Source organism: Oncorhynchus masou, chromosome 24 (assembly GCF_036934945.1).
Source record: "Oncorhynchus masou masou isolate Uvic2021 chromosome 24, UVic_Omas_1.1, whole genome shotgun sequence".
Taxonomy (NCBI): Eukaryota; Metazoa; Chordata; class Actinopteri; order Salmoniformes; family Salmonidae; genus Oncorhynchus; species Oncorhynchus masou.
Window position 1 is genome coordinate 107,415,097 of NC_088235.1, and position 27,075 is coordinate 107,442,171.

The window sequence follows — 27,075 nt, forward strand, 5'->3', positions numbered from 1 at the left end:
TTACATACAATCAATTAGTACTTGGTAGCATTGCCTTTAAATTGTTTAACTTGGGTCAAATGTTTTGGGTAGCCCTCCACAATCTTCCCACAATAAGTTGGGTGAATTTTGGCCCATTCCTCCTGACAGAGCTGGTGTAACTGATTCTGGTTTGTAGGCCTCCTTGCTCGCACACACTTTTCAGTTCAGCCCACAAATGTTCTATAGGATTGAGGTCAGGGCATTGTGATGGCCACTCCAATACCTTGACTTTGTTGTCCTTAAGCCATTTTGCCACAACTTAGAAAGTATGCTTGGGGTCATTGTCCATTTGGAAGACCCATTTGCAACAAAGCTTTCACTGATGTCTTGAGATGTTGCTTCAATATATCTACATAATTTTCCTGCCTCATGAAGCCATCTATTTTGTGAAGTGCACCAGTCCTTCCTGCAGCAAAGCACTCCCACAACATGATGCTGCCACCCCCGTACTTAATGGTTGGGATGGTGTTCTTCGGCTTGCAAGCATCCCCCTTTTTCCTCCAAACATAACGAAGATCATTATGGCCAAAGTGTTATAATTTTGTTTTGGAGCAGTGGCTTCTTCCTTACTGAGCTGCCTTTCAGGTTATGTCGATGTAGGACTCGTTTTACTGTGGATATAAATACTTTCGTACCTGTTTCCTCCAGCATCTTCACAAGGTCCTTTGCTGTTGTTCTGGGATTGATTAGCACTTTTCACACCAAAGTACGTTCATCTCTAGGGGACAGAACGCGTCTCCTTCCTGAGCGGTATAATGGCTGCGTGGTCCCATGGTGTTTATACTTGGGTACTATTGTTTGTACAGATGAACGTGGTCCCTTCCGGCATTTGGAAATTGTTCCCAAGGATGAACCTGTAATGGCTTTCTTCCTGGGAAGGAGAGGAGGACCAAAACACAGCGTGGTTAGAGTTCAACTGTAACGGCGTTCTTTTGTTGTTGAAGGAGAGGAGGACCAAAACACAGCGTGGTTAGAGTTCAACTTCTTGAATAAAGACGAATACCGAGAACACTACAAATATACAAAACAATAACTGTGAAAACCGAAACAGTCCTGTGTGGTGAAACAGGCACTGAAACAATCACCCACAAACCCCAACAAAAAAACAAGCTAAATATGGTTCCCAATCAGAGACAATGACTAACACCTGCCTCTGATTGAGAACCATATCAGGCCAAACACAGAAACAGACAAACTAGACACACAACATAGAATGCCCACCCAGCTCACGTCCTGACCAACACTAAAACAAGGAAAACACACAAGAACTATGGTCAGAACGTGACAGAACCAGACTTGTGGAGGTCTACAATTTAAATTTTGAGGTCCTGGCTGATTTCTTTTGATTTTACCATGATGTCAAGCAAAGGGGCACTGAGTTTGAAGGTAGGCCTTGAAGTACATCCACAGGTACACCTCCAATTGACCCAAATTATGTCAATTAGACTGTCAGAAGCTTCGAAAGCCATGACTTCATTTTCTGGAAATTTCCAAGCTGTTTAAAGGCACAGTCAACTTAGTGTATGTAAACGTCTGACCCACTGGACTTGGGATACAGTGAATTATAAGTGAAATAATCTGTCTGTTAACAATTGTTGGAAAAATGACTTGTGTCATGCAAAAAGTAGAAGTCGGTCGTAACCGACTTTCCAAAACTATAGATTGTTGAAAAGAAATGTGTAGAGTGGTTGAAAAACACATTTTAATTACTCCACCCTAAGTGTATGTAAACGTCCGACTTCAACTGTACATGACTAATGTTTTTTTGTGACCCCCGTTGGTAATCCATGTATTTAAAATATGTTGGTTGTTTAGGGTTAAATCGGAGCAGATTCCGGTCTGACACTTATGTTGTCCTGAAAAGTCCCTTACTAAAAATGCTACTATACCTTATTTGAAAATGGACTTTTATCTCATAATGCCAGTAGTGTGGTTCCAAAGGTTGGGAAGCCTCAGATTAAGCCATCTATTTGGTTACTGCAAATGATCACCCAAGGTTTACACAATGAATGGACCCTTTTCGGGAATACTTTATTTATTCAGTAAAAGAAAAACAATTTAGACCCAGTTTCCACATTCAGAGACATTCATTTAAAACATTAGCTCGACTTATTTTCACAATAAAAGTATGTTTTTGATTAAGTTCACCATTTCATCAACACAATACCCTTATTGAGTGGAATGGTTTCAGGTTCACCAGTAGAATAGAAAGGCTATGTACAATCAATGCACACTTTGGGTTTCATCTTGTAAATAGTACACAGTGGGTTTGGCAATGGAAATATCTATATGCCAGGAAATGTGCAATGATAAAAATTCCCAACAAAACATTGTAATGATTCCAGTCCTAACTCCCTCCCTCAGGCTTAGTTGTTTGTCTTTCACAACATACCCCGGTGCCTCAACCACTTGCCCTTGTCCCCCATCCCCTCCCCTCCTCGCCTTTCTCCATTTACAGTTATCCTCTACTGGCTCCTACAGCCTGTGGCTCACTGCGTTACAATATAGGACACGGGTTACCTTCTCATTTTAGTGTGCTGTGTGTTGCTGTTGAGTTGCGTGGACGGACTGTGACTTGAGAGGGCTCTGGCAAATCATTAACAGACAGGAGTTAATTTAACTACTGCAACTCATTCTGTGACCCAGAACATCCAAACACTCTCGCAGGTGACAGACAATAGGTGATGAAGTCAAAATGCGATTGATAACTCTCGGCTTTGTCTTTGCACTATGGTTGTGTACACTCAGCTTTGTGAAAGGTCAAGGTAAGATATCTCTGCCTGACTGAAATATTACAGATAGAAGAAGTTATGTGTGGTTTGTGTAATGTTTCATGTAAGCATCCCTGAGACAGCTTTGCAGGTTCACAGTTGTGATCATGTTGAAATCAGCTTGCTGCCGGTTCTTTCTAACATTTGGAAAAAATAGTGTTTGACCAGATACAATTATATTGTTCTGTAAATAATTTTTCCGTAAATTATTTAACAACCGTCTTTAAGAACGCTTATAGTGAAGGCACTCCACATGTACTGCCCTGACACAAATGACTAATGATTGGTTGAAATAAATTGATAATAAGATGATTGTTGGATCTGTTTTGTTAGACTTCAGTGAAGCCTTTGATATTATTGACCATAATCTGTTATTGAAAACTCTCGTGTTATGGCTTTACATCACCTGACACATTATGGATTGAGACCTATCTACAGTATCTAATAGGACACAGAGGGTTTTCTCTAATGGAAGCTTATCTAAAAGATGTCAAGTGTGGTATTTTGCAAAGCTTCCTAAGACATAGACCTTTACTATTTTCGACCGCAATGCACTACTCAGGGTAGTGCGTACAGCCCAGTACATCACCTGTGCCAAGCTTCCTGCCATTCCAGACCTCTATACCAGGGGGTGTCAGAGGAAGTCCCAGAGCAGAGCGCCAAGTCTAGTTCCAAGGGGCTTCTAAACAGCTTCTACCCTAAGACTCCTGAACAGCTAATCAAAAGGCTACCTACACTATTTGCATTGCACCCCACCTCCTTCTACGCTGCTGCTACTCTCTGTTATTATCTATGCATAGTCACTTTAATAACTCTACCTACATGTACATATTACCTCAATTACCTCGACACCAGTGCCCCTGCACATTGAGTCTGTACCGGTACCCCCAGTGTTTCGCCCCACTTTTGTTATTTACTGCTTCTCTTTAATTATTTCTTATTCTTATTCCATACTTTTTTAGTTGTTGGTATTTTCTTAAAACTGAATTGTTGGTTAAGGGCTTGTAAGTAAAGCACGTGACAAATACAATTTTATTTGATTTTCTATTTTTTACTAATGATCTACCACTAGCCTTTAACAAAGCCTGTGTGTCTATGTAACCAGATGATTGAACATTATACACTTCAGCACCCACAGCTTCACTGCAAAGCCTAAACAAAAAGTTGCAGCCGGTTTTACAATGGGCGGCTAGTAATAAACTAGTCCTGAACACCAAAAACCTAAAAAACAAAATCATTGTATTTGGTACAAGTCATTCCCTAAGTACTAGATCTTAGCTGAATCTTCTAATTAATGATGTGACTGTTGAGCAAGCAGAGGAAACTAAACTTCTTGGTGTTACCTTAGATTGTATACGGTCATCATCAAGGCATTTTATTAAATTCTTGTTAAAATGGGGAGAGGTCTGTCTGTGGTAAAAATATATGCTCTGCAAAATATGCTCGTTAACATCTGTACTATTATCTAGTTATAAGGTCAGGTGCCCCAAAGAAGGACAGAGGAAAGCTGCAGCTGGTCCAGAACAGAGCAGCACACCCTGCCCTTCACAGTACACAGAGAGCTAATTTCAACAATACGCATACCAGTCTCTCTTGGCTTAAAGTAGAGGAGAACATTCTGTATAATCAACTAACATACAGTTCTGACAGACATACTTACCCCACCAGACAAGTCACCACAGGTCTCTTCACAGTCCCCAAATCCAAAACAAATTTAAGACAATGCATATATAGAGCCATGATAATGTAACAGTATAACTTTAGATCGTCCCCTTGCCCATACCCGGGCGTGCACCAGGGACCCTCTGCACACATCAACAACAGTCACCCACGAAGCATCGTTACCCATCGCTCCACAAAAGCCGCGGCCCTTGCAGAGCAAGGGGAACCACTACTTCAAGGTCTCAGAGCAAGTGACATGACCGATTGAAACGCTATTTAGCGCACACCACTGCTAACTAGCTAGCCGTTTCGAATCCGTTACATTAACATGGAGCTCTTCCATCTCAAATTACTCAAACAAACAGCTAAATTAGCTTAAAAAAAACAATGAAACGTCACCTAACGTCACAACGCCTCTCCCCTATCTGACATAAATAACATGTATGGATATGTAGTACTGATGTAATGCATATGCAAGTGTCTCTATGTGTCCTCATGTTTTGTCACTACAGGACTTGTTAATATTATTCTTATTTGAAGTGTATGTTGTTCAGACCTTGAGCTGTTCTTGTCAATTCATGTTCTGTATTATATCAGGTTTTGTTTTGTGTGGACCCAGAAAGAGTAGCTTCTGCGTTAGCAACAGCTAATGGAGATCCTAATAAATAAATCAAGTAAATAAATCAAATGAAATTATTTGATAGATATGATGGGTTTAAAGCATCACCCTTGACATTGCATATTTTGAGATGTTTTAATAAGCCTGAATCTATTGTGCATTCTACTGTTTATTGTGTTACTTATGCCTGTACCTCTGTGTACCTCACAGTTTGTTCCCGGAAGGATGTTTCAGAGATTCCTGAAGCTAAAAACGTGGACATTTCCAACCTAGAAGACACTGCAATTGACAAAACAGTGAGGTTGCCCTGCGCTATTGGCTACGTAGGTTTCGTTAGACTCAAATGTGGCAGTAAAGGATGGAGTAAAGATGGTGGTCGAAAATGTGAACGTAAGTCTATGCCCTTCGTGTCACGCCCTGACCATAGTTTGCTTTGTATGTTTTTAGGTTTTGTTTGGTCAGGGTGTGATCTGAGTGGGCATTCTATAATGGATGTCTAGTTTGTCTGTTTCTGTGTTTGGCCTGATATGGTTCTCAATCAGAGGCAGGTGTTAGTCATTGTCTCTGATTGGGAACCATATTTAGGTAGCCTGTTTTGTTATTGTGGGTTGTGGGTGATTGTCTATGTGTAGTGTTTGTGTCAGCACTATTGTTGATTAGCTTCACGGTTGTCATTTTGTTGTTTTGTAGTGTTCAGTTTTTTCAAATAAAATGACGAACACTTTACCACGCTGCATATTGGTCCTCCGATCCTTCTCACTTCTCCTCGTCAGATGAGGAGGACGAAGACATCCATGACACTTCGCTTGTTTAAACTGAGCTTTAGAATTACTTATGATGTGCATTGCATTTGACAAATTACCTTTTAAAGTAAATTCTGATTACAAAATTATAATTTCCGTATGAGAAATTCCATATTGCAGATCATGAATTGTGAATTATACTAATTATACTACATACTATATTATGTTGGACCAATATGGTTTTGTTGAATGTCATTTTGGAAAAAATCAGCCTTTGGGCTAAATCTCTGTTATTGTTTGCAGCTAAGTCATGTGGACATCCAGGAGACACACCAAATGGAGACTTCCATCTTTCGATTTTGGACGATTTTGTCTTTGGAGCTCAAGTTCTGTACCAATGCAGAAAAGGGTAGGGAATTTTCTGTTGCTGACTGTTACATGCTAAATCTTTTCTCAGATCATTTCAACCCTTCGAAGGTAATCTGCTGCTCATGCTACTACTGCCGCTACTACTACTACTGCTACTACTACAACTAAATCTACTGCCGCTACTACTACTACTACTACTAAATCTACTACTACTACTAAATCTACTAATACTGCTACTACTACTACCGCTGCTACTACTGCTGCTACTACTAAATATACTACTACAACTAGTTCTGCTGCTACTAAATCTACTACTGCTGCGACTACTGCTACTACTACTGCTGCTACTGCTACAACTAAAACTACTACTGCTACAAATACTGCTGCTACTACAACTACTAAATCTACTATTGCAACTACTACTACTAAATCTACTACTACAAAATCTACTACCGCTACTACTGCTACTACTACTACTGCTGCTGCTACTGCTACCACTGCTGCTACTACTACTACTAAATATACTACTACTGCTACTACTGCTACTGCTACTACTACTGCTACTACTGCTAGTACTACTACTACCTCTACTACTACTACCACCATTACAACTACTGCAACTACTGCTGCTACTGCTACTGCTGCTACTACTACCTCTACTACTACTACTACTACTACCTTTACTTCTACTGCTACTACTACTACTACTGCTTCTACAGCTGCTTCTACAGCTACTACTGCTGCTACTACTACTACAACTAATGCTACTACAATTGCTACTACTACTACAGCTACGTCTACTGTTTCTACTGTTTCCACTGCTACTACTACTACTAATACTGCTACTACTACCTCTACTACTACTACAACTACTGCTGCTACTACTGCTACTACTACGTCTACTACTGCTACTACTACTACTACTACTACTACTACTACCACCACCACCACCACAACTACCGCTGCTACTGCTACTACTACATCTACTACTGCTACTACAACTACTACCACCACTATAACTACTGCTGCTACTACTACCTCTACTACTACTACGACTACTACAACTACTGCTACTACTACCACTACAACTACTACTACTACTACTGCTGCTACTACTACCTCTACTACTACTACTATGACTACTACTATCACTACAACTACTGCTGCTACTACTACTACCTCTACTGCTACTACTACTGCTGCTACTACTTCCTCTACAACTACTGCTACTACAATTGCTACTACCACTACTGTTTCTACAGCTACTACTACTGTTTCTACAGCTACTGCTACCACTACTACTGCTACTACTACTACTGCTACTACTACCGCTACTACTACTACAACTACTGATACTACTACAACTACTGCTGCTACTGCTACTACTACTACGACAACTACTGCTACTACTACTACCACCACTACAACTACTGCTGCTACTACTACCTCTACTACTGCTACTACTACGACTACTGCTACTACTACGACTACTACCACTACAACTACTACTACCACCACTACTACTACTGCTGCTACTACTACTACTGCTACTACTACTACTACCTCTACTGCTACTACTACTGCTACTACGTCTGCTACTACCACTACTACTACTACAGCTACTACTACTGTTTCTACAGCTACAATTGCTACTACTACTACTGCTACTACTACTACTGCTACTACTACCGCTACTATTACTACAACTACTGATACTACTACAACTACTGCTGCTACTCCTACTGCTACTACTACTACGACAACTACTGCTACTACTACTTCCACCACTACAACTACTGCTACTACTACTACTGCTGCTACTACTGCTGCTACCACTACTACTAAATCTACTACTACAAAATCTACTACCGCTACTACTGCTACTACTACTGCTGCTACTATTACTACTGCTGCTACTACTACCACTGCTGCTACTACTACTGCTGCTCCTACAACTACTAAATATACTACTGCTACTACTACTACTGCTACTAGTACCTCTACTACAACTACTGCTGCTACTGCTACTGCTACTACTACTACGACAACTACTGCTACTACTACTTCCACCACTACAACTACTGCTACTACTACTACTGCTGCTACTACTGCTGCTACCACTACTACTAAATCTACTACTACAAAATCTACTACCGCTACTACTGCTACTACTACTGCTGCTACTATTACTACTGCTGCTACTACTACCACTGCTGCTACTACTACTGCTGCTCCTACAACTACTAAATATACTACTGCTACTACTACTACTGCTACTAGTACCTCTACTACAACTACTGCTGCTACTGCTACTGCTGCTACTACTACCTCTACTTCTACTACTACTACCTTTACTACTGCTGCTACTACTACTACAACTAATGCTACTACAATTGCTACTACTACTACTACCACTACTACTACAGCTACGTCTACTGTCTCTACTGTTTCTACTGCTACTACTACTACTACTATTACTACAACTACTGCTGCCACTACTACATCTACTACTGCTACTACCACCACCACAACTACCGCTGCTACTGCTGCTACTGCTACTACTACGTCTACTACTGCTCCTACAACTACTACCACCACTATAACTACTGCTGCTACTACTACCTCTACTACTACTACGACTACTACAACTACTGCTACTACTACCACTACAACTACTACTGCTACTACTACTACCACCACTATAACTTCTGCTGCTACTGCTGCTACTACTACCTCTACTACTACTACTACTATGACTACAACTACTGCTGCTACTACTACTACTACTACTACCTCTACTGCTACTACTACTGCTGCTACTACTACATCTACAACTACTGCTACTACAATTGCTACTACTTCTGCTACTACAGCTACTACTACTGTTTCTACAGCTACTGCTACTACTACCGCTACTACTACTACAACTACTGATACTACTACAACTACTGCTGCTACTACTACTGCTACTACTACTACGACAACTACTGCTACTACTACTACAACTACTGCTGCTACTACTACTACTACTACTACTACTACCTTTACTGCTACAACTACTACTACTACTACCTCTACAACTACTGCTACTACAATTGCTACTACCACTACTACTTCTACAGCTACTACTACTGTTTCTACAGCTACTACTACTGCTACTACTACTACTGCTACTACTACCACTACTATTACTACAACTACTGATACTACTACAATTACTGCTGCTACTACTACTGCTACTACTATTACCACCACTACAACTGCTACTACTACGTCTACTACTACTACTACGACTACTACCACAACTACTACTACCACCACTATAACTACTGCTGCTACTGCTACTACTGCTACTACTACTGCTGCTACTACCACTACTGCTGCTACTGCTATTACTATTACTACTACTACTGCTGCTACTGCTGCTGCTACTACTACTAAATCTGCTACTACTACTACTAAATCTACTACTGCTACTACTACTACTACTAAATCTACTACTGCTACTACTACTACTACATCTACTACTGCTACTACTACTACTACATCTGCTACTACTACTGCTACTACTGCTGCTGCTACTACTACTGCTGCTACAACTACTGCTGCTTCTACTACTACTAAATATACTACTGCTGCTACTACTACTACTACTAAATATACCACTACTGTTACTACTACTACTGCTACTACTACAATTACTGCTACTACTACTACCATCACTACAACTACTGTTGCTACTACTGCTGCTGCTACTACTACTGCTACTACTGCTGCTGCTACTACTGCTACTACTACTACCACTGCTGCTACAACTACTGCTGCTACTACTACTACTAAATATACTACTACTGCTACTACTACAATTACTGCTACTTCTACTACCACCACTACAACTACTGCTACTGCTGCTGCTACTACTACTACTGCTTCTACAGCTACTACTACTACTGCTACTACAATTGCTACTACTACTTCTACTACCACTACCACAGCTACTACTAATGTTTCTACAGCTACTACTGCTGCAACTACTGCTACTACTGCTACCACCACTACTGCTGTTACTACTACTGCTGTTACTACTACTACTGCTACCACTACTGCTGCTACTGCTACCACTACTGCTGCTACTGCTGCCACTACTACTGCAGCTACTGCTGCCACTACTACTACTACTACTACCACCACTACTACTACTGCTGCTGCTACTACTACTAAATCTGCTACTACTACTACTAAATCTACTACTGCTACTACTACTACTACTAAATCTACTACTGCTACTACTACTACTACATCTACTACTGCTACTACTACTACTACATCTGCTACTACTACTGCTACTACTGCTGCTGCTACTACTACTGCTGCTACAACTACTGCTGCTACTACTACTACTAAATATACTACTACTGCTGCTACTACTACTACTAAATATACTACTGCTGCTACTACTACTACTACTAAATATACCACTACTGTTACTACTACTACTGCTACTACTACAATTACTGCTACTACTACTACCATCACTACAACTACTGTTGCTACTACTGCTGCTGCTACTACTACTGCTACTACTGCTGCTGCTACTACTGCTACTACTACTACCACTGCTGCTACAACTACTGCTGCTACTACTACTACTAAATATACTACTACTGCTACTACTACAATTACTGCTACTTCTACTACCACCACTACAACTACTGCTACTGCTGCTGCTACTACTACTACTGCTTCTACAGCTACTACTACTACTGCTACTACAATTGCTACTACTACTTCTACTACCACTACCACAGCTACTACTAATGTTTCTACAGCTACTACTGCTGCAACTACTGCTACTACTGCTACCACCACTACTGCTGTTACTACTACTGCTGTTACTACTACTACTGCTACCACTACTGCTGCTACTGCTACCACTACTGCTGCTACTGCTGCCACTACTACTGCAGCTACTGCTGCCACTACTACTACTACTACTACCACCACTACTACTACTGCTGCTGCTACTACTACTACTACTACTACTACTACTACTACTACTACTACTACTACTACTACAGCTTCTGCTGCTGCTGAAACTACTATGACTGCGACCTATCAAATATTGTGTTTTTATAAAGCCCTTTTAACATCAGCAGAAAGTGCTTATACAGAAACCCAGCCTAAAACCCCAAACAGCATGCAAGTCAGATGTAGAAACACGTTGGCTAGGAAAAACTCTTGATAGAGAGAATTAGAGTGAGCATACGTACAGCAAGTTCACACAGGACACCAGATAAGACAAGAGAATTTAATCAAACTGACCCTAACCCCCTGACACATAGACTATTGCAGCATTGATAATGGAGGCTGAGACTGCTACCGCTGCTACTAATATAACTACTATTAATGCTGCTACTGCCACTAATACAACTGCTGCTACTAATATTACTACTGCTGCTACTAAAATTAATACTGCTGCTACTAATATTGCTACTATTAATACTGCTGCTACTAATATTGCTACTATTAATACTGCTGCTACTACTGCTGCTGCTACTATTACTACTGCTGCTACTAATATTGCTACTATTAATGCTGTTGCTACCAATGTTGCTACTATTAATGCTTCTACTGCTACAACTGCTGCTGCTACTATTACTACTGCTGCTACTAATATGACTACTGCTGCTACTAATTTTGCTACTATGAATGCTGCTACTGCTACTATTACTACTGCTGCTACTAATATTGCTACTATGAATGCTGCTACTGCTACTATTACTACTACTGCTGCTACTAATATTACTACTGATGCTACTAATTTTGCTACTGTTAATGCTGCTACTACTATTGCTACTGCTTCTACTAATATTGCTACTATTAATTCTGCTACTACCGCTGCTACCACTATTAATGCTGCTGCTACTAATATTGCTACTATTAATGCTGCTGCTACTAATATTGCTACTATTAATGCTGCTACTATTGCTACTGCTGCTACTTTTGCTATTGCTGCTACTAATATTACTACTGTTGCTACTAATATTGCTACTGTTAATGCTGCTACTACTGCTGCTATTTCTATTACTACTGCTTCTACTAATACTGCTACTATTAATGCTGCTACTGCTACTACTGCTACTGCTACTATTACTACTGCTGCTACTAATATTGCTACTATTAATGCTGCTACCGCTGCTACTAATATTACTACTGATGCTACTAATATTACTACTGCTGCTACTAATACTGCTACTATTAATGCTGCTACTGCCGCTACTAATATTACTACTGATGCTACTACTATTACTACTGCTGCTACTAATATTGCTACTATTAATGCTGCTACTGCTACTGCTAATATTACTACTGCTGCTACTAATATTGCTACTATTAATGCTGCTACTGCCGCTACTAATATTACTACTGATGCTACTAATATTACTACTGCTTCTACTAATACTGCTACTATTAATGCTGCTACTGCCGCTACTAATATTACTACTGATGCTACTACTATTACTACTGCTGCTACTAATATTGCTACTATTAATGCTGCTACTGCTACTACTGCTGCTGCTAATATTACTACTGCTGCTACTAATATTGCTACTATTAATGCTGCTACTGCCGCTACTAATATTACTACTGATGCTACTAATATTACTACTGCGGCTACTATTACTACCGCTGCTACTAATATTACTATTGATGCTGCTACTATTACTACTGATACTACAAATATTACTACTGTTTCTACTAATATTACTACTGCTGCTACTAATATTGCTACTGTTAATGCTACTACTATTAATACTGCTTCTACTAATATTACTACTATTAATATTGCTTGCTACTATTAATAATGCTACTACTGCTGCTACTACTATTACTACTGCTGCTTCTAATATTGCTACTCAATGCTGCTACTGCTACTACTGCTACTAATATTGCTACTATTACTGTTGCTGCTACTACTGCTACCAATATCGCTACTGTTAATGCTACTACTATTACTACTGCTTCTACTAATATTGCTACTATTAATGCTGCTGCTAATAATATTGCTACTATTAAAAACGCTACTACTGCTGCTACTACTATTACTACTGCTGCTTCTAATATTGCTACTCAATGCTGCTACTGCTACTAAAATTGCTACTATTACTGCTGCTGCTACTACTGCTACTAATATTGCTACTTACTGCTGCTACTGCTACAAATGCTGCTGCAACTATTACTACTGCTGCTTCTAATATTGCTACTATTCATACTGCTACTGCTACTACTGCTGCTTCTACTCTTACTACTGCTGCTACTAATATTGTTACTATTCATACTGCTACTACTGCTGTTAGTAATAGTGCTGCTATTAATGCCGCTACTGCTTCTACTGTAAATTATCATTCTTAAAGTATAACAAACCATTAAATGCCTGTTCTCCAACTTGTCTCAGTTACCAAATGGTGACCAGGTCCAGACATCGGACCTGCGTGGAACAGGGCTGGGACAGCGCACTCCCTATTTGTGAAGGTAAGGAGTGATATATTCTGTCAAGAACATAGACTCACCCTACATTGTATAACAGATTAGACTTTTTTATCTTGTATTAAGATAATGTAATCAAAATGACTTGTTTTGAGTTGATTAAGTTTACCCGGATGTCTTCCCAACACAACTATCTTAGTGCTTGGCAGATAATATTGCTTAATTTAACCAACATAACAAAACCAGAATATCTTGATACAATACAAATTATTTTTAAGCATTTTCTGGGTAAGAAAAAAATGTGCAGTGTAATGAAATCTACAACATCGTTGATACCACTGCCAGTGGCTGGATCCTATATGCTAGTGACAGTGGCTTGCAAAAGTATTCACCCCCCTTGGCATTTTTCCTATTTTTTTTGCCTTAAATTAAAATAGATTTTGGGGGGGTTTGTATCATTTGATTTACACAACATGCCTACCACTTTGAAGATGCAAAATATGTTTTATTGTGAACCAAACAAGAAATAAGACAAACAGAACTTAAATCTTAATTGTAATCAGAGGGCTGATATAAAATGATTCATGTCAGTCTCTCTTGGCTAAGAGTTGAGGAGAAACTGACTGCATCACTTCTTCTTTTTACAAGAAACATTAATGTGTTGAAAATCCCAAATTGTTTGCATAGTCAACTTGCAACAGCTATGACACACACACTTATCCCACCAGACATGCCACCAGGGGTCTTTTCATAGTCCCCAAATCCAGAACAAATTCAAGAAACTTACAGTATTATATAGAGCCCTTATTGCATAGAACTTCCTTCCATCTCATATTTCTCAAATAAACATCAAACCTGGTTTCAAATAACAGATAAAGCAACACCTCACGGCACAGCGCCTCTCCCCTATTTGACCTAGATAGTTTGTGTGTATGTATTGATATGTAGGCTGTGCCTTTAACTGTATGTAGTTCTGTCCTTGAGCTGTTCTTGTCTATTAATGTTAATGTATTGCGTCATGTTTTATGTTTTGTGTGGAACCCCAGGAAGAGTAGCTGCTGCTTTTGCAACAGTGAATGGGGATCCTAATAACATACCAAATACCATCCATTATTCCTTCAATTCTGACCAGTTTCCCAGTCCCTGCCGATGAAAAACATCCCCATAGTATAATGCGTGTTCTCGGGGTGACGAGAGCTGTTGGGTTTGCACCAGACATAGTTTTCCTTGATGGTCAAAAAGCTAAATGTGTGTCTCATCTGACCAGAGTACCCTTTTCCATATGTTTGGGGAGTCTCCCACAAGCCTTTTGGCGAACACCAAACGCATTTGCTTATTATTTTCTTTAAGCAATGGCTATCTTCTGGCCCCTCTTCCGTAAAGCCCAGCTCTGTGGAGTGTACTACTTTAAATGGTCCTATGGACTTATACTCCAATCTCCGCTGTGGAGCTTTGCAGCTCCTTCAGGGTTATCTTCGGTCTCTTTGTTGCCTCTCTGATTAATGCCCTCCTTGCCTAGCCTGTGAGTTTTAAATAATGGATTTAATGGTGCTCTGTGGGATGTTCAAAGTTTCTGATATTTTTTTGTATAACCCAACCCTGATCTGTACTTCTCCACAACTTTGTCCCTGACCTGTTTGGAGAGCTCCTTGGTCTTCATGGTGCCGCTTGCTTGGTGGTGCTTAGTGGTGTTGCAGACTCTGGGGACTTTCAGAACAGGTGTATATATATACAGAAATCATGTGACACTTAGATTGCACACAGGTGGACTTTATTTAACTAATTGTGTGACTTCTGAAGGTAATTGTCCGCACCACTTCTCCGTTTTTAATTTTTTTACATTTTTTGAAAAATGTCATTCTTTTCATTTCACTTCACCAATTTGGACTATTTTGTGTATGTCTATTACATGAAATCCCCCAAAAAATCTATTTAAATTACGGGTTGTAATGCAACAAAATAGGAAAAACGCCAAGGGGGATAAATACTTTTGCAAGGCACTGTATGTATTCTCCATGTGGTGTGTTTTTCACAGCATTGAAATGCCCAGTGATTCAAGCCAACGACAACGTTGTGGTCATCGGAAACAGTGAGGATGCAACCTATGGAAATGTGATCCAGTTTGAGTGCCAATCAAATCACATGGTACTCAAAGGATCGTCTGAAATGGACTGCAACGATAAAGGAGAATGGAGCAGCACTGTCCCAACATGTGAAGGTAAACTGAGGCTACTGTAGGTAAAGATACATTTGTATAGTGTATGTGGACACTGCTTCAAATTAGTGGATTATTTCAGCCACATCAGATGCTGACAGGTGTATAAAATAGGTCACACCGCCATGCAATCTCCATAGACAAACATTGCCAGTAGAATGGCCTTACTGAAGAGCTTAGTGACTTTCAACATGGCACCATCATAGATTGCCTCCAACAGCTGCCCCGGTCAACTGTAAATGCTTTTATTGTTAAGTGGTCCTCAGTTGCAACTACACTACCGAGTTCCAAACTGCCTCTGGAAGCAATGTCAGCACAAGAACTGTTCATCGGCAGCTTCATGAAATGGGTTTCCATGGCTGAGCAGCCGCACACAAGCCTAAGATCACCATGTGCAATGCCAAGCGTCGGCTGGAGTGGTGTAAAGCTCATCGCCATTGGACTCTGGAGCAGTAGAAACGCGTTCTCTGGAGTGATCAATCACACTTCACCATTTGACAGTCCGACGGACAAATCTGGGTTTGGCGAATGCCAGGAGAACACTACCTGCCCCAATGCAGAGTGCAAACGGTAAAGTTTGGTGGACGTGGAATAATGTTCTGGAGCTGTTTTTCATGGTTCGGGTTAGGCCCCTTAGTTCCAGTGAAGGGAAATCTTAACGCAACAGCATACAATGACATTCTAGACAATTCTGTACTTCCAACTTGGTGGCAACATTCAGCATGACAATGCCCACTTGGACAAAGTGAGGTACATATAGAAATGGTTTGTCGAGATTGGTGTGGAAGAACTTGACTGGCCTGCACAGAGCCCTGACCTCAACACAATCAAACACCTTTGGGATGAATTGGAATGCTGACTGCAAGCCGGCCCTAATTGCCCAACAAAAGTGCTCGACCTCTCTAATGCTCCTGTGGCTGAATGGAATCAAGTCCCCGCAGCAATGTTCCAACATCTAGTGGAAAGCCTTCCCAGAAGAGTGGAGGCTGTTATAGCAGCAATGTTCCGACATCTAGTGGAAAGCCTTCCCAGAAGAGTGGAGGCTGTTATAGCAGCAATGTTCCGACATCTAGTGGAAAGCCTTCCCAGAAGAGTGGAGGCTGTTATAGCAGCAATGTTCCAACATCTAGTGGAAAGCCTTCCCAGAAGAGTGGAGGCTGTTATAGCAGCAATGTTCCAACATCTAGTGGAAAGCCTTCCCAGAAGAGTGGAGGCTGTTATAGCAGCAATGTTCCAACATCTAGTGGAAAGCCTTCCCAGAAGAGTGGAGGCTGTTATAGCAGCAATGTTCCGACATCTAGTGGAAAGCCTTCCCAGAAGAGTGGAGGCTGTTATAGCAGCAATGTTCCGACATCTAGTGGAAAGCCTTCCCAGAAGAGTGGAGGCTGTTATAGCAGCAATGTTCCGACATCTAGTGGAAAGCCTTCCCAGAAGAGTGGAGGCTGTTATAGCAGCAATGTTCCAACATCTAGTGGAAAGCATTCCCAGAAGAGTGGAGGCTGTTATAGCAGCAATGTTCCAACATCTAGTGGAAAGCCTTCCCAGAAGAGTGGAGGCTGTTGTAGCAGCAAAGGGGGGACATCTCCATATTAATGCCCATGATTTTTGTATGAAATGTTGGACGAGCAGGTGTCCACATACTGTAGTGTGCACCACCAGGCACTATTACATTGTCACACAGAGTAACGTCCCACTAGCATACAATACAAAATCACAACGATCCCATACTGGGGAATAGTTAATAATGACCATATAGAATGATCAGTGATTATATGTGGTGTTTTTAAAAATCCAGATTTGAATGACGGTCATAAACTCAAAAGTGTAATATTAAAACAATGATTGTATCATATTCCATTCAACAACTCGTACTGTCACGTGTTGCTGTTTCTAATCATGACCAATCATCTGTTTAATTCTGTGCTTATTCAATTCACAGTGATTAAATGTTATGCTCCAGACATAGCTAACGGTGCAGTGAGCGGGCCCCCGAAGGAAGATTACGATGAAGATGACACACTGAGATACAGCTGTAACAGAAATTATGTTAAGTCTCAGGAAAGAGTCCCCAAATGCATTAAAATGGTCAACATTGCCAACTGGAGTCCAACACCAGCGTGTGAAGGTAGGAATCTGATCATCTCAGGAATCAAGTGAATGCAACTTGACATTTTAAGTCTCCTGGGTAACTCATGTCTTTAACTTTACCTTTAAGTTGATTTAAAAAATATTTTTTGACATATTATTGCAAACTACTAACATAATGTTTTTGTCTCTAAAATGCAGAAGTGAGATGTAAATTATCATTGCCACCAACAAGAGGAACCAGTTACACACCTGCTGACAGAAATCTGTTCTTGCCTGATGAAAGTGTAACGGTGACCTGTGCCTCAGGATTCTGGAACTCTTTCTCAAGAAATACGGAAAATACAATAACATGCCAAGAGGACGGAAAGTGGTCATCTTCCACAACAGATTGTGAACGTATGTTCATACTGGAGAGTATATTGCAGTATGATATATTGAGAGTGTATTGGGGTATACACAGGTGAATCACTGTGTATTACTGTACAGGTTTGATTCATGCTGACACTAAACATCTCTATCATTGTAGGGATAACATGTGGTGATCCACGTGACCCTCTTGTGAGTTTTCCCTACAACTGGCAGCGGGGTCAATTGACAGGAACTCAGCGCTACAACTGTAGAACCGGATTTAAAACCACAAATGCCCGGGGTGTTGCCACATGCACAAGTGATGGCTCCTGGACTCCAGAACCACTCTGTGAAGGTGCAGTTTTTTTTGAAGGAAGCCATCTTTGAATATCACTGCGGTTTAATTAGCTTGTGCTCCGATGTTAGTTTGGACTGCATCAGAATTACATTGTTTGTCTTTCAGAGATTACATGTGACAAGCCAGATATCCTAAATGCTGTGATTAAAGACCCGAAAACAAGATACAAAATCAAGGATCTGCTCACTTATGAATGTAAGATGAATTATAAACTATTGGACAGTACTACCAGACCTACTGCTACCTGTACTACAAATGGCTGGACCAAGACACCTGGCTGTAAAGGTAGGATGACATTTACATTTCAATCATCTAAAACTCTGAGAATAAGAGTCAAGACACTGATCCAGAAGGTTTAAGTTTACTGGACAGATCAAGCGGCAGATTTTAGCCTGTTTTATTCCCTATTTGAGGATTTGGTGAGGAATTGGTAATGGCATGAACGTTCACTCACTTTGCTTCCATTTGGTTTTCCAGATATTGCTCTGTTCAGTGCTTTTATCAAACTGACAGCTTGGCCAAAATGTAATGATATGGTAATGCTTTGTAGAACAGGTCCTCTAAGTGTGCTGTTAACTGAACGATGTGTCACAATGCGTTCTGTAATGTTTCCTGCCATTGTTTCTCCCAGAAATAAAGGGAACGTGCATCCATATTGAGGGTATAAGGAGGTATAGACAATCTAATCACTGTGTATTACTGTACTGGTATGATTCATGCTCATACTAAACATCTCTATCATTGTAGTGATAACATGTGGTGAGCCACTTGTCCCTCTTGTGAGTTCTCCCTACTACTGGCAGCGGGGTCAATTGGGAGGAATTCAGCGTTACAGCTTTAGAACCGGATTTAAAAACATTGATGTGTCACATTTTGTTCTATAATGTTTTATGTCAATGTTTCCCCCAGAAATAGAGGGAGCATGTATCAACCCAACTGTGATGAATGGATTCCTAGTTCAGTCAAATGAGAGGAATGTTGATCCCAGGAATAGCAAGATATACTTTTCCTGCAATGAAGGGTTCAAACCCTCTACCAGGGGTTGGTGGGGTGAAGCCACATGTACTGAGGGAACATGGTCTGGAATATTAGAGTGTATTGGTAAGAAAACAGATCCTCTAGAAATGACCTCTTTACAAAGTAGATCAAGAACAGTAGAATGCATTTCCCTCTGACTTGGCTATATTGGTCTGAAACTCAATCTCAATGCTCTTTCTCTCTAGATCAATCACAATGTGGCAGAATCCCTGTCATTCCCAACACAAAGGTACCTCACAGTGAAGTCTATAACAATGAACAAACTGTTACAATTGATTGCAAAGTTGGATACACATCTGAAACTAAGACTATAAAATGTAAGGATGGAAAATGGCAAACACCGTTACCAGCTTGTAGACGTGAGTAGTTGTTAATAGTTTTGTTCATTTAAAATAATCACTTGATTTTAATTGTATACAGTGGCCAGTCATCCTTCAATGTATGTTTAGTATATGTTGTAATAGTTTGGGGGAAAGGACCCAGAAGCCCATGTGATATTATGTAATTACATAGATAGTTGTTCTGTGTCTGTACTGTGTGTTTTCTACCCACTAATCTTTCAGCAATATTTTCTTCTCTTGAAGCGCAAGGCGTTCCATGTGATCCTCCACCTAAAGTTGAAAATGCAATTGTTAAAATCCCGTATCAAAATAAATATAGAGAGGGATTTCAAGTGAATTATGAATGTTGCAAGTCCTTTGAAATAGAGGGACATAAAAAACTGACTTGTGAAAATGGGAGTTGGACAACTCCACCACCAACATGCAAACGTAAGTATTGATAACTGTTTGAAACTGATGCAGTAATTCAGTTTAGAGTTACTCTACTATGAACAGCACCTATTCAAACAGGGAAAAAAGGATATTTAAATGGTAATTGAGATTAAAAGTTCCATATCATATTTTACCCTTTTTCTCCCCTCACACAATCAGGTATCATTGTTAAGGCTTTGCTTGGTATTACAGAAATATCAATCTCTGATTTACAGTTTGCTGTTTTTTTTTTTACTATAATTCATATATAGTGTAGTATTCCTGGATATGATAATGGATGAGTTTCAGTGCATATTTACAGTATATATCACACATTGCCCCAGTTACATTCTCTGAATATACTGTACATTGGCCATTGACTATGGTTCTAACCATACAGTCATTCTCTGCCGCTTTTGTGTCTCTGGTACATTACTGTAATTTGATAGTTCAAACATGTGATGCTTCACCTACAGAGTACTGTGGTAAGCCTGCATGGAAACACATTCAGATTCTTGACCAAGTGCTGGAGAGATACGAAAATGGGAACCAAATAGACTATACATGCATTAGCCCATACAAAGGCCCCGGAGGAAAAGCAACTTGCAAGAATGGAGCATGGCACATGCCAGTTGAGTGTAAAGGTAAGTCTTACATCTATAAATACGTTTACTGTATTATCATGGTACTGTTTCATTGTAATTTATTTTCATGGTATTGTATTATCCTGCTATAGTGCCATTTTAATTTAGTACCATGATACAATCACGATAATGCTACTGTATTGTCATGGTATTGTATTATCATGCTACTGTATCATGGTACTGTATTATCATGGTATTGTATTATCATGCTACTGTATCATGGTACTGTATTATGTTACTGTATCATGGTACTTTTTTATCATGGTATTGTATTATCATGCTACTGTATCATGGTACTGTATTATGTTACTGTATCATGGTACTGTATTATCATGGTATTGTATTATCATGCTACTGTATCATGGTACTGTATTATGTTACTGTATCATGGTACTGTATTATCATGGTATTGTATTATCATGCTACTGTATCATGGTACTGTATTAACATGGCACTATCATGATTATGCTACTGTATTGTCATGGTATTGTATTATCATGGTAGTGTATCATTGTAATTTATTTTCATGGTATTGTATTATCCTGCTATAGTGCCATTTTAATTTAGTACCATGATACAATCACGATTATGCTACTGTATTGTCATGGTATTGTATTATCATAGTAGTGTATCATTGTAATGTATTTTCATGGTACGGTATTATGATCCCTGTTTAATCTAGCAAGCTGTCCTGATCCTCCTCCCATTACTAATGGAGATTTCACCAAGGAAAAGAGAGATGTTGAAGGTGTAATTACAGAGGTGTCCTACCAATGCAGCAGACAGTTTACACTGAGTTTCACAGACAGCATCAGATGTCTGAATGGAAAATGGCCGAGTCCTCCAAAGTGTTTACGTAGGTACATTATTTTCAACTGGTCTGAACATGGTGTTATATCTACATGTCAAGTGTATATAAATGTATGAATATCTACTGCACACTAAGTCAATGAAAACAAATTCTGGGATTTCATTTCCATCAGGGCCTTGTGAGATTTCCACTTTTGATGCAGAGTACAATCTACAGAATTTACGCAAGAAAGACAATATTGCGCACGGTGAAGAAAAGACTCTTCATTGCAAAGAGGGATATTATCATAAATACAGGAAAGTTCTACGGAATATAAATGAAATTGAGGTGAAGTGTGATGATGGAGAGTTACAGTATGGAGAACACATACCTATATGTAAGTTCATGTCATGTAAAGGAACACCCATCAGTGTTAGATAGTCATTCTCTCAACATTAAGACTTTAACATCTAATATATGAAATGCATACGTTCAGGATGCCCTGTGAGCTATCTACTGTAGATTAATACAATAGAAATTAAATGCATTTTCTCATTTTGACTGAAACATTTTATTACAAAAATCAATCCACCTGTTTGATCATATTTAATGAGGCCACTCTGTGTAACCTTCTGACTGTATAACCAAAATTATTTGTTCTTTGCTTTTTAGGTAGCCATCGTTATACTTAGGTAGATGATGGACATAATGGGTAAGTTAAATTAACAAGGAGAGTGGCATGTCTTATACTCACACAAACCTTTCAAACAGTTATGAAAAGTATAATAAAAGGTATTATGAGCAGTATTACGAACAGTATTAGAAACAGTTATGAACAGTATAATGAACAGTTATGAAAAGTATAATGAACAGTATTGTAAACAGTATTGTGTTCAATGATATAAACAGTAATATGAATAGTATGTGATGGGGTTATCAGTGAAGCATAACAGAAACATGGAGTATAACATCACAGTAAGCAGGAGTCATTTCTCTAATCATTAACACACAGTGAAAGTTCACATGGTTAAACACTGTCTACTCTCCACTATAGTCGGAGCAATCAGCAGTATTACACCACAGACTGATCTATAGTATTAGTGATCAGCAGTATTACTCCACAGACTGATCTATAATATTAGTGATCAGCAGTATTACTCCACAGACTGATCTATAATATTAGTGATCAGCAGTATTACTCCACAGACTGATCTATAGTAGCAGTGATCAGCAGTATTACTCCACAGACTGATCTATAATATTAGTGATCAGCAGTATTACTCCACAGACTGATCTATAGTAGTAGTGATCAGCAGTATTACTCCACAGACTGATCTATAGTAGCAGTGATCAGCAGTATTACTCCACAGACTGATCTATAGTAGTAGTGATCAGCAGTATTACTCCAGACTGATCTATAGTAGTAGTGATCAGCAGTATTACTCCACAGACTGATCTATAGTAGTAGTGATCAGCAGTATTACTCCACAGACTGATCTATAGTAGCAGTGATCAGCAGTATTACGCCACAGACTGATCTATAATATTAGTGATCAGCAGTATTACTCCACAGACTGATCTATAGTAGCAGTGATCAGCAGTATTACTCCACAGACTGATCTATAGTAGCAGTGATCAGCAGTATTACTCCACAGACTGATCTATAGTATTAGTGATCAGCAGTATTACTCCACAGACTGATCTATAGTATTAGTGATCAGCAGTATCACTCCACAGACTGATCTATAATATTAGTGATCAGCAGTATTACTCCACAGACTGATCTATAATATTAGTGATCAGCAGTATTACTCCACAGACTGATCTATAGTATTAGTGATCAGCAGTAGTACTCCAGACTGATCTATAGTAGCAGTGATCAGCAGTATTACTCCACAGACTGATCTATAGTATTAGTGATCAGCAGTAGTACTCCAGACTGATCTATAGTATTAGTGATCAGCAGTATTACTCCACAGACTGATCTATAGTAGCAGTGATCAGCAGTATTACTCCACAGACTGATCTATAGTATTAGTGATCAACAATATTACTGCACAGACTCTGATTATCCTGTCATGTGATTTTGTTCCTACAGAGTCATGATGTTTGGTCCATCATATGCAAGAATCCTTACAAAGACTTCTTTATGTGCAAGGAGAAGAGCATGTTTGCTTTTGTGGTGTCTGTCGCTTGTTTAATTTAGATTTAGAAAAAATGTGAGCCATCCAGTAATGCAGCACATGAGGTGTATTTTTCATCATTTGACTTTGTACCATCATTGTAACAAAATAACAGTATCTTTCTAATCATCGTCTCAGCTTCACTATAACAGTACAGCTATCTAAAGCTCGACTAAAATGGTACATTTGTTGTATTAGTACAAAGAGATGTGATTGTTCACACATTCTATGAAGTTTATAAATTGCCTGGCTGGGCTGATGAGACAGTGGATTACGCAGTCAGTTGGAACAGAGTAAATAGGCAATTTAAAGTCATAGATTTAGCCGGTGGTAGCTTGTGGAATAGGCACCGGCTGGAATGCGGTTTTAACCAATCAGGATTAGACCGACATGCTATAATGTGTGAATATTCTCCTGTATCTCCCAGCTGAGTGATTCATTACCTCAAGGTGTAATATAAGTGAACAACTGTTATGATTGTGATTGACCTTATCAAGACAATAAAGTTGTGGAAAAGAGATGACACGTTGTCTCCATGAGTCTTTACAAGGCTACAGTACAACAGAATAAGATTTACAGATGTTAACCGAACAAATGCACATTAAAGCTGACAAACTATTTCTCAGGTCAGTATCACTTGTCATTGATTGTTCTTGTAAACCAGTTGTCTCTTATCATGCACATGGAACAGGGTTATATTGGTGATTTCCCTTGCCACTTTATTGTTAAGCCAATGGGTTTTTGGTTTGAGTTTGTCTTGCCTTCACCTACTCAACATGGCATCTTATTGGCTGGTTTGCGTGGCTTGCTTACGAGGGGGGATGTTCCAGTTAGAATCGTCCCAGTGAACAAGCACCAAACCAGCGGTAAGTTGTTGGTTGCAAAGCACTGTACATCAAAAGTGATTTTATACTCTCAAGTGATGATTTAAATGTACAATTTATATCAAATTGTTTGTAAATGTTATTCGAACATCACACATAAGATGCAGCGGTTTTTGGAGAATATTTGTTGTGCATTTTGTTGTAAAGAATTCCTGTCAGTACTAGCTAGCAACTTACTGTGTCTGGTGGGGGGGTTCATATATTTTGTACAGTGCGTGAGTGCAGAGTTGGATGGTGAGACGTGCATTGCATGACGTGCAATTTTGTGCCGTTCCTATCAGAATAAATCTACATGACTGGTGCTACATGTCGGAGTTCCGTGTCGATGACTGATTGTACACAACGCAAGAAGAGTACTGTTACAGTGGTGCCGTGACCGTTCTTCTGGATCGGATCCTCCTTTGCTGGATTTCCATCTCAGAACTTCACCGTGGTTGCTGTTGAAGAATCAGATAAGACGTTGCTGGTGCAGTTTATGGCGATATCGCATTTCGCCACAAGAGGGTGCCACTAGAACGTTTAATTATCGCAATTGATGATTTCTCTGGCTGAGGCTCTTCACAGATAAAGGATAACTTTTGTGTTACTTGTTTATTTGCAATTCTGATATATATCTGGTATAAGTAGGGTGAGTTTTACCAGTGTACTAGATATAGGTTAGTTTTTTACGTGAGGTTTTAAAAATATATATATATACACGTTTTGCTATTTACATTTTTATTAGGGTGTTGATTTCCCATTGTTAAAATGGAAGGTGTTGGGAGAGGTAGGGGTTTCCTGTCATTTAATCTGTCACCATCTGTTGGTAGGGGTTCAGCCAAAATTCCAGTGACTTCTACACCTAGGCCCAAACTGGAGGGTTTTGATGATAGTTTCCCCATGGACACGCCCAAGGATGTGGATGAAAGAGTTTTGCCAAATACAGGCAGTGGGGATGGATTTCATAGCAGACATAGTATGGCAGATTGGTCATTCCATTGGGGAGAACATTGCCTCCTGTTTGGAGTCAAAGGCAATTGTTGGACATGTTGGGGACAATGTTATGGGGAGTGTAAGCAGCTCGAGGGGTATGGATGGATCAGAGTCTGGTATTAAAGTCTGATATCAAGGAACCGGTGTACTTTCGGGGGGGTGGCTCTGAAAAGTGCACAGTGCATGAGTGGGAGGATATGGTAATGGTTTACATGCGTAAGAGGGGCGTGTCTCTGATGGACCAAGCAGTTGAGGTTATGGGCAGGCTTATGGGAAGGGCCCGCGATGTTAAAGTTGGCATACGCAGCAATCCCTCCATTGATTTATCTAAAGGCCCGAGTCCCATCTTTGACATACTGAAACAACATTTTAGTGACACTGTTTTTTAAAGCCCCTTGCTGACTTTTATGCCACATTACCTCTGACTGATGAACAACCATTTGAATATTGGCTCAGACTGAACAGGGCTATGGAGGTTGCTGAAGATTGTCTAAAGAGACAGGACAAAAGTGTTGAAGACCCATCTCGTGAGCTCACAGTCATGTTTATCAGTCATTGCCCTAATGCTGAACTGTTGCTTATCTTTAAGTGCAAGCCATTACAGTAGGGGACTGCTGCAGATGTTCATGAGAGGCTGGATGAATACAGGAGGGAGCGGAGGTACTCTCACTTATGTAAGTTGACCCCAGCCATCGCAACAATGAAGCAGGAAGTTGGTGCTGTCATGCCGATCACCATGCCTGCTGTGAGAACCCACATGGAAGTACCCAATACATTGCCTTACCCAGCTCAGACTATTCAGGGCTCAGCTGAGCCGATGGAACGTATCCTTGCGATGCTGGAGCAGAGGCCACAACAGTCTGACCAGAAGTTCCAAAAAGGGAATAGAAGCAAAGTGAAGTCTAATGGGCCATGTAACGTGTGCGGGGATGCTGGACATGATACTTACTTTCACTGCAGGGCCAATCACCTCTGCTTTCTTTGTCATGTAGCGGGCCACGCACGCTCTCAGTGCCCCAAGGCCGCAGCTCTGAGCACAGCTGGTGGAGTCCCTACAGTAATCACTGTTCAGCTTCCGGGAAAACTAGTAGGCCTGCATGTAGAAGGGGAGAGTGTTGGGCCTTTTGTAG

At 40.0% G+C, this 27,075-nt stretch overlaps 1 protein-coding gene across 1 annotated transcript; it reads left to right on the top strand.

The window, feature by feature from the left end:
- The first annotated feature begins 2,542 nt into the window (after positions 1 to 2,542).
- Positions 2,543 to 25,280, top strand: LOC135513212 (complement factor H-like). Its single transcript, XM_064936016.1, has 17 exons — positions 2,543 to 2,786; positions 5,284 to 5,463; positions 6,120 to 6,225; positions 13,642 to 13,718; positions 15,709 to 15,891; positions 17,828 to 18,013; positions 18,175 to 18,372; positions 18,503 to 18,679; positions 18,788 to 18,967; positions 19,592 to 19,783; positions 19,906 to 20,079; positions 20,305 to 20,490; positions 20,949 to 21,116; positions 21,799 to 21,972; positions 22,100 to 22,303; positions 22,579 to 22,618; positions 24,005 to 25,280. The coding sequence occupies exons 1-16, from the start codon at positions 2,717 to 2,719 to the stop codon at positions 22,596 to 22,598; spliced, it is 2,475 nt and encodes an 824-aa protein (XP_064792088.1). The 5' UTR covers positions 2,543 to 2,716; the 3' UTR covers positions 22,599 to 22,618; positions 24,005 to 25,280.
- Positions 25,281 to 27,075: the final 1,795 nt, after the last annotated feature.